At 36.6% G+C, this 9,815-nt stretch overlaps 1 protein-coding gene across 2 annotated transcripts; it reads right to left on the bottom strand.

Moving 5' to 3' along the window:
- Positions 1–5,349: 5,349 nt before the first annotated feature.
- On the bottom strand, positions 5,350–9,815 carry LOC147567178 (RNA-binding (RRM/RBD/RNP motifs) family protein). Of its 2 annotated transcripts, none has more exons than XM_086653797.1 (5): positions 9,671–9,815; positions 7,287–7,498; positions 6,909–7,038; positions 6,677–6,820; positions 5,350–5,685 (listed from the first exon to the last, which is right to left on the bottom strand). In XM_086653797.1, exons 1-4 carry the CDS (start codon positions 9,702–9,704, stop codon positions 6,699–6,701), a joined length of 498 nt encoding a protein of 165 aa, XP_086509923.1. In that variant the 5' UTR covers positions 9,705–9,815; the 3' UTR covers positions 5,350–5,685; positions 6,677–6,698. The 2 variants fall into 2 exon arrangements, with proteins under 2 accessions (XP_086509923.1, XP_086509924.1); XM_086653798.1 differs by having other exon boundaries at positions 6,688–6,820; positions 9,671–9,804.

Here is a 9,815-nt window from a genome sequence, read left to right as displayed (position 1 = left end):
TTCGAAGTTATAAGAGTAATTTTAAGTGAGTAATCTAAAAAATTTCAAGTTTTTTTTTTGGTGAAAAGGCACAGAGCCTCCTATTATTCATTAAAATTGGAGTTAATTCCTATATGGCCCCCTACTTTGTGACCAGCTTCCTTTATGACCCCCTTTTTTTCGTAAATTCAAATATGACCCCCTATTTTCAGGTAAATGTCATTACTACCCTTCTTAATTCTAAATCATTAAAAAAATTATTTCCACCTCACCCCTCTCTCTCTCCACCTCATCTCTCCCTACACCTCACCCATCTCTCTCTCCAATTCACCTCTCTCTCTCTCTCCAACTCACCTCTCTCTCTCTCCAACTCACCCCTTTCTTCTCCGGTAAGGTGGCCGGCCGGAAAATTTTCCGGCCGGCCACCTTCAAACCTATAAAAAAAAAAATTTCTCTCTCTCTAAATTTTTTCTTTTTTTTTTAAAAAATCTCTCCACTCTCTCTCTCTAAAACTCCGGCACCCCCTTCGCCGGAGGATCTGTTCATACCCTTCTTGTTATCTATCCTCTCTGTCCTTCTCTACTGCCATCTTCTTACACCCATTTTTTTTTCTCTCTCTCTCTAGACTTTCTCTCTCTATATAATACCCTTTTATTTTTTTTCAATCTGTATTTATTCCCCTTCTTTCTTCTTATATTTCCAATGGCCGTTCAAGCTCAATACCCATCTAATGTTTTACTTCAATACAGGTAGCTCTATTCATTCAATCTCTATCTTTCTCTCTCTACATATGCATCAAAACTCCATATGCATCAAAACTCTTCCAAGCATTAGTAGGGAATACAAGTGCCATCAAGAAAATGGCAAACCAACCCATTACTACCTTCAATTTACCTCCAATACTCCACCCACCACCACCAACACCAACAACAAAAACTCTTTTCTTCTCTTCTTCTTCCCTACCACCACCACCACCACCACCGCCGCCACCGCTATTACCAGAAGATGAACAAAGAGATCTAACTTCACTACCTTGTACTAACCCACAAGAAGAATACCCACACCAATACTAACCTCTTCCACTTTCCCCTTATCACTACTTGCATTATCCAAAGCCTCCATTAAATTTCTTCCCTTCAATTTTCCACTCCTAATTGCTTCCTTTCTCTCTCTAACTATCTCCAAAACTGCTAAATCATTAGTCCCCACCTTCCATTCTTCTTTCCCATCTTGCAGACAAGTTATCAAACTTCTTGGAGAACAAGTTCGATCATAGAATTGATCAAAAACATCAAAATCACCATCATCATAATCATCATCATAATCATCATCATAATCATCATCATTATCATCCCAACATTGCCTACGACTAAAAGGGTACTTAGATTTAGATGATTTATATGTATCCCAATCTTGTTCAAAGTTTTTGAACTGCTTGTGAAGTTCTTTAATATCAACAATCTGGTGGTGTTCTTGATCAATCTAATATGTTTTTCAACAACAATGGAGGTAATAATACTAGATTATCTTCATTTTCTCTGTTTTTGGGTATTAGTCCACTTACTAGAGCCATTAATTATCTTCTTCAACTAGGCAAGTTTGATATTGAAATCTGTTCTTTGTGTTTTGTAGTTGGTTCAAATAATAATCATCTCAAGAGAAGAAGAGAAGATGTTAATATCAATGCCCCAATCAATTTATTCACTCAACAACAACATCAATCTCAAACTTCTCCAATTTTTGTAAATCTCGCCCAACTTCAGAATCATCAAAATCCTAATATTGTTTCCACCGGCCTTCAATTGGCATTTGGTGATCATCAACAACAACTTCAACGTCAACAACAACAACAACAACTTCTTCAGCAACAACAACAACCACATGGTCTTGTTCTTAATCTTCCATCTTCAAATGTAGGTCTGTTCACAGGTCTGTTCACGAACAGATCCTCCGGCGAAGGGAAACCCCCTTCGCCGGAGTTTTAGAGAGAGAGTGGAGAGATTTAAAAAAAAAAAAAAAATTTAGAGAGAGAGAGGAGAGAGATTTTTTTTTTTTTTTTTTTTTAGGTTTGAAGGTGGCCGGCCGGAAAAAATTTTCCAGCCAGCCACCTTACCGGAGAAGAAAGGGGTGAGTTGGAGAGAGAGAGAGAGGGGTGAGGTGTAGGGAGAGATGAGGTGGAGAGAGAGAGAGGGGTGAGGTGGAAATAATTTTTTTTAATGTTTTAAATTTAGAATTAAGAAGGGTAGTAATGACATTTACCTTAAAATAGGGGGCCATATTTGAATTTACGAAAAAAAGGGGGCCATAAAGGAAGCTGGTCACAAAGTAGGGGGCCATATAGGAATTAACTCTTAAAATTGTCAATGACAATGTTGGATTTCTCCGTCAATCATTGGCTTACAATGCAGCTGGGAAGTTGTATAGTATTCCAAGATCTATTACTAAGGGACATAAAATAATCCTTTGTCAATAAGTGTGCAACTCGATTCAAATCTCTCATGCAAAACTGGAAAGAAATATCAATGAGAGAGTTACATTCCACCAAGATATCCATAATTATTGGTCTGATTTTCCATGGCGGATATGTTTCCGTTGTAGAGCATGCTTTGATCACCACCAACGCATCACCTTCAATGGTACAAGGGAATTGATTCACCTTTTTTTTAAGTTCAACAACAAGTCTTGCCGCATGAGCTTCAACTACTGTTGCACAGTCAAGATGTTCCTCTCTTCAACCATGATAATATCTCCTTTGCTGTCTCGACAAACCACTTCATTTGCAACCTTTCCTTCCTTAAAGGTTGCATCAAAATTAAGCTTCAATTCACCACTTGGTGGTGTTGACAAACTTCGGGTAGTAGCTCGTTCTGCATTGTTTTGTTGTGCATCTTGGGGCTCCAATGCCGGGTAGAAGTCATGTACATCATTGCCCCCTCATTAGTGATTCCCATACAACTTGGTTTTTTACCCTTGACTGAAGGGTTTAGAAGGGTTCAGAATTACTTATAAGACTATTATAGTTGAGGAGTTAACCACGACAAATTAATTGGGATTATGAGAAGCTCTTCAACTAAACCAAGTTAAATTTTCGTGTGGACTATTTCAATTTATCTCACTAATTATCACTTAATCGTGAATTTTAACTTTCCCGTTAACTTTCCCTGAAATGGAGTGGTCCATCCATATTTCCTGATACGTCTGTATTTTACTCACTTTGAGTGGAGTATCCGTTTCTCACTTTTTCCTGTTAGGGTGGAAAAAATAAAACGCATATAATACCTATACACTAAATCTCCATAAATGTTTTGTATTTTTTATTTCATGCCTTCTCCAGTTTGTTTTCAATTCTTTTGTTATTGAATCACACACTTCAAATATTTAGCTCAACAGTTTCGTGATATTGATAATTAGAGATCTACTAGCGGGATTTTGTTAGGAAGATAAGGATAAATAAGATTATTTTCTTGTTGAAAAAAACATAAGATATTTTTTGTTGTTATTAAAAGATAACTTAACATAAGATATTGGTGGATATATTCCTTAATTTGTACATATTTTCTCCATGTTGCATAAAGTTCTCAATATGTGGCAAGCATGCATGCATTGCAAAATCTAGGCTATCTAGGTGGAGGCATTTCGTAGCTCACACCACATCCAATGTCTTCAAATTTCAAGCAAAGATCTTGTTTCAGCCCCCAAGAAATCAAGAATCCTCAAAGAATAATGCCCTAAACCCAATAAATAAATAATGTGGAGTAGACCTGCAACAAAAGTTGTAGTCACATGATCAACCTTATCTCATCCCTTTATTCTCCACCAATTATGCCCAAAATATGGGCGTTGCCCACTAAATATTTCTTAATCCAGGGTCCCACTCATATTCCACGTGGTGCCACTTTGTGGTACACAGAGCTCTATAAAACTTCCTCGAGATCATTGTTCCCAATTATTGAGTTGTCTAAGTTTTGGTGAAAGTTCTATTTCCACCCACTTCCTTTCTATTTGCTCAAACTTATCTTACACCTTTTCTACACTCATCTATATTAATTGTTTAATCTCTCAAAAACATATTTAATTTTGAAAAAAAAATTGAAAAAGCAACTTGATTTAAGGTGAAAATTACCTAGACAAGTGCAAAATTTCTCACAAAATAATGTCATTTTTGGGCCGACCATATCGCATGGTGTATATGAAGTGTAATTTGATAAATATATGTTGATGTAATTGAACTCTCAGAAAATTGCAATAAACAATAGATAGTTAGTGGGCAACACATTCATCAATAACCAACACAACCAACTTTACTTGTCTTCTTTCTCCTTGTTCTTTTCACCAACTTTGCATTTTGATGTGAAACTTGTGCTTGTTTCATATCTTGAGACATGTTGGCTAATCACTATGTTTGTGATAATGGATCTATTTTAAGAGATCACAATTTGAATACTACAAATAAGTATTTGTCTAATCTATGAATTATATACATTCTCCTTTGATGACAAAGTAGTCATTCCTGGTTATGGCATTCAGAGTCGACCACAATTTTAAGTGTTGCTAAATAAGATCTTAGATTCTTGTAACACGCACTCTTAGACACATGCATGTTAAGTTAAAAATTCTTTCTATAAGTTGATTCTTCATTACAGACCGTTCTGGCTTAAGTATTTCTCTGATAAAAATAGAAAGAACCAATGTGTTATCTTAAGGGCTGGTGGTAGAATAATTATTTATTCTTATCAATATATTTAATTAATTCAAACACTTAATCTGATAACAACTTCATAGTTTTAGTTGTGGACATATAAATCATGAAGAAAATCACGAGAGTAACTATAACTCCACATAATTGCTAGCCATCCTAGCATTAAGTTAAAAAGAAACATTGATGATTCTTTTCTCGATTTCGTCAACTTATGATTATGAAACTATTACTGCCATAACTTCTTTGTGACAAATTACTAGCCTTATTTGTTCGGCAAACTTCTTAATTCTAGACTTATCTTCTCATTTATAAGATTTTAAAATAATCTCCTTTTATTACATTCAGACAGTCGACTGACTGAACCAAGTTCCACATCCGTTCTCTATTATCTTTTCTCGTCCGTTTAGCTAAGATGTCTCCTAATTTATTACAATTGTAAAGAATACAAAAGAACAAGATGTTTCATGAACAAGCTCCATATAAAATCAAGCATTCAATGTTTCCAACTCAAAAAGAAAAACAGTGCCTTACTCCTGCAAGTTACTCAAGAATCTCATTCGCTTACTCTCGAGGCCGATAACTTTAGTTAGTGATCAACTTAACTACACAACCAGCACCATAAATCTATAACAGGGTTAAGCATTCCGGACGATTTAAATTAGATTGACGGGTGAAAGAGAGAAAACAGTAATAAACATTGTATATTCATATCCAAATGGTAACTGGATGGATTTCTGTGAATCTCATTTAAATAAATTTCATCTATCTATTTTGTCTCTGCACTCTCTAGTAAAGTGAAGATCTGAAATTAGTCTTCTAATATGGAAATTGCTTAATTCACAAAAACGGAACGGTTTATACAACATTTACTCTCATTTATGAAATCAACACAAAGTTCGAATTTACCCCATTCTGCAGCTTTTGAAAGGTTCTACACAAATAAATATTTCAAACATCGTCTTCTAAAGCACGGCATAAATCCATTTCAACCAGCAAGCTGCTACTACCTGAAAATTCTCCAAGCAATCAGTAGTAGATATTAAACATATGAATAACAGATTTGTATCAATGTAGGTAATCTAACTTTGTTAACTCATAAAATTATCTAATTAAAAGAGTAACACTAATCAAGTCATAGGATGGCAAATCGACACGGTCAACCCGATATTGAGTATATGGAAATTTATCGACTGTTGGAGACCCCCACCCCCACCCCTCTCTCCTCAAAGAACACATGGAATATTGCATTATTCTGCCAACTTTAAGAGGAAAGAGGTTAGTTTATCTTCTCTATAGTGTTTAAGTGAATAAGGTGTATATCACATACCAGCTTCCCTTGATGTATTTGGGTAATATATTAAAGGGTAAGAACGAACAACTAACGTGGACAGTGATACGGGTGTCGAGTTGAAAAATAACAAAACGAGGACATTGTACACAAAAAATATCAACTTGGACTGGTATGGGTTATCCATCCTAGCACGATCATGCAAGTACAAGAAATAGACAAGTGGCAAGTGCAAACAAGATTTTCCAACAAAGCAAAAAAAAAATACTTAAAGGAGCATCGACATTACATAGTAAAACGCATTTAAGTGTATAGTTTAACTAGGTGTGGTACCTGATTCTATCAAACACTGGTTGGCTACTACAGGAGACACCGAAAATTTGTATATTTAAGTGCAAACAGAAACCAAGAAGCAAATATTAGAAGAAGTGCTAAGCAGCTAAGCCGTACCCTGAAAACTGAAAGCGTAGATTTGCACCTAGGTTTTTCTGAAAGACCACATTAACCTAATACCTAATAAGCAACATCTGACGCCCGCCCTCTTAAACAAAGTTACAAAACGACTAAACGTTCTTAATCGCCCCTACCCCCAGCTATTACGATGGAGTTGAAGATTTGTATGAGATGAATATATGTTACTGCTACTGCAAACTAAGCTTATCAATCACGGTAAATCAGTATGATGGACAAGTAAATGTGTTACTGCTTACTGGAGTCATACGTTTTCCGACTTCAATTTGAGCGTCCAATGCTGTCCATTGTTGCCCCAAAAACCCGACGACTGTAGTCATAGTTTTTTCTATTGAGGTCTGATCCGGAACCATTACTTTGTGTTACCCCAGGGGGAGCAGGTTCTGCACAAGAGAATTGGTTAGAGGACAGTTAAGAAAATAAAGAACAATGTGATCATTTATTTTATAGTTGAGTGAGAAACTAGATCACCATGTTGTATATCACTTGAAGGAATTGCAGATAATCTGAAAGATTGTAGGTAGCTGTCGTTAATGTTAAAATTTACAGGTTGAGCCCTTGGCTTGGAAGACGAGGGTGTGGTCTTATCTTGTCCTGAAATCTGTTTCGAACATGATATTTCTCAAACGTAAGTACATATAACTAAGTCAAATGCTAAAATACTCAAACCAACACATAAGTAAACGAAATAAAATAAATTAACCAAACCCCGAACAACGAGGAATTGGGAGGGAAACCAAAAAGATCAAGAACTACAAATGGTGCTCCACCAACATAAGACATTAAAACACCCTTACGTTTGAAAACACAAATAAATATAACTAATGAGTAATGGGCACAAAAACTCACAGCAAATCTCAAGGTTCTATTATAAAGAGTCACAAGGCCAGAGAAAAGCCTAACAGCATACTCTGCTATTTCTTCAGTTTCATATTCTGCAAAAGCATAACCCTTATGCCGGCTGGATTCTCTGTCTCGAGGAATATGCAAGTCCACTATCCGTCCTGCTTGAATGAGAATCTCGTACAACACTCTATCACTAACCCTCTCATCCAAGTTACCTGTATAAACCAAATAAATAAGAGTCAATCGTTTGATGAAAGATCGTATTCAAAGTCTTTTTCCTGAACCAAGAACTTTGGTAGATTAAGAAAATGAGTTAAAGTGCATCTGAACAAGATTATTCCTTAAGGAAGAAGTCAGGGATTCTTACAAATTGCTAATATTTTAGGATTTAGGCAATCATTAAAACAAAATGCGGATGGTTAATCAATTGTAACACCAAACCCTGCTTTTCATCAGAGGACAAAGGTCGATCAAACTTTGATCAGTTGAATTAATACAACTCTCTCATCCTCTGTTCAATCCTAAATCCCTGAATTTAGGACTTCCCGTGAGTTCTACCGGTATCTCCCACCCACCTTTTCCAGCCAAAATACGGGAAGGAAATCCCATGGCTACTCCATCTTCAAACCATTAAAAAAGGTTCCCCCTCCATGCCAGACTATGTAGGGAAAAACAAGGAAATCTTTGATACCATAGCTGCATCTCATCACCCGATCCCTGATGTTGAACTCATCCTTCACACCCTTGGTCTCGGTTCTTTGTCCCAGCAATTGAAACTCAGAAATCTCTCAAGCTTACATCAACTTCTTCCCCTACTGTTCAATCAATAAATGCGCATACAGGAACAGAAACGTTCTGTTGATTCCTCCCTCATATTCACACCCTAGTTGCTAAAAGTGAGACCAATCAAACAAATCGGCTTCCAAGTACTTCATCCTCTTCCCTTTTAATACATCAATGGCACTTTCGGCCAATGACGTTATTATGACAGAACCTACCCCTATGATTGATTCAACTTGACTCCCATTGAACCGAGAACAAACTAATGACTCCGTTCCTGCGATTCCTGCGCAACGTCAAATGCTTACACGTTTAAAGTCAGGTATCCCTAAGCCTAAACAACTACTTTCTGTAATTGCTTCACGTCACCCTGCATCTAAAGCCTTCTTAGCTTTGGTAACTTGCGCACTGAACCAACAAGTTTCACAGTTGCTGTTAAAGATAAAAGATGGCACCTTGCCACTACCGGCGAGTTTACCGCATTGCTGAAAATCAAACCTAGCCATTGGTTCCTCTTCATCCTTCGATAGATTTGGTGGGTTGTAAATGGCTATATGCCTATATCTGACTTAAATCTAAAGTTATGGAACAATTGACCGATTTAAGACGAGATTAGTCGCCACTGGGCTTTCGCAGCAATATGGCCTTGATGTTGACTAGACTCTCCCCAGGTTGTAAAACAAGTAACTGTCTACTAGTTCTTGGTGTCGTTGTTACTTCAGATTGGAAAATAAGGCAATTAGACATTAAAAACGCGTTTTTGCATGAGTTTCTTGGTTAGAAAGTATACATGCATAAGCCTACCGATTTTGTGGTTTCGGCCTTTCCAAATCATGCTTGTAAGTTGAATAAAGCTTTGTATAGCTTAAAGCAAGCGCAATGAGTTTGGTTCAACCGCTTTAAAGTTTAACCACATATCTCCTTGACTTGGGTTTTCTTGCATCTCGTTCAACTAGTTCCATGTTCGTACGTGGACGACGTATTATCATAGGGTCAGATATACTATAGTTTTTCAGATTATTGCTTCTAACCATCAGTTCTCTAATGATAAACGTGACCTGATATAACTTATTTGGTCAACCAAGTGTGTCAACATATGATGCTCTAACTGTTATTCACTTTAGTGTTGTGAAGCATCACGACCTTCATCGACGAAGATTGGGTCGGTGACACTGACACTCGGAAGATTTGTTTCATGAGTTGTGTTTTTCTAGGTAATCATCCTATTTTTGGGGCTTCTAAGAAGCATCCCGCCGCTGCAAGATCTAGTATTGAAGCTGAGTATCGGACCTTAGTTATTACTACATCTGAAATAGCTTGGATTCAGTATTTGCTTTGTGATTTAGGTATGGAAACCCTAGAATATAAAGAAAGGGGAATAGAATCATAGAAGTTATCCAGTTATTGGATTATTGGATTAAAGATGAAAATTACTTCTTAATTAGATGAAACTACAAACAAAATAAATATGAAATAAGATTATGAGCTAGGTTTCATCAAGAAATTGTAGAGATTCAGAATAGTAATCAAATTGAAGGAAGAAGAATAGTAGTATCACATTAATACCATAAGAGAACATCGGAATGAGAGTAGATTTGGTAACTGACCTATAAAAACGGTGCAATCTCGATTTCCGGGCATTGCCGTTTCAACTGCTGGTTCTTCTTCTTACAATCGCAAGTTTCCGCTCCCCCCGCTCAAACAAAACGGTGTTATCTCGATATTCCGGCATGGCTGTATTAGCTTTTTAGT

The sequence above is a fragment of the Eschscholzia californica genome, unplaced genomic scaffold (genome assembly GCF_041429995.1).
Source record: "Eschscholzia californica isolate CP2 unplaced genomic scaffold, dmEscCali1.0.p SCAF_1, whole genome shotgun sequence".
Taxonomy (NCBI): Eukaryota; Viridiplantae; Streptophyta; class Magnoliopsida; order Ranunculales; family Papaveraceae; genus Eschscholzia; species Eschscholzia californica.
The sequence above is the reverse complement of the archived record's forward strand: the minus strand, read 5'-3'. Positions and strand labels throughout refer to the sequence as shown.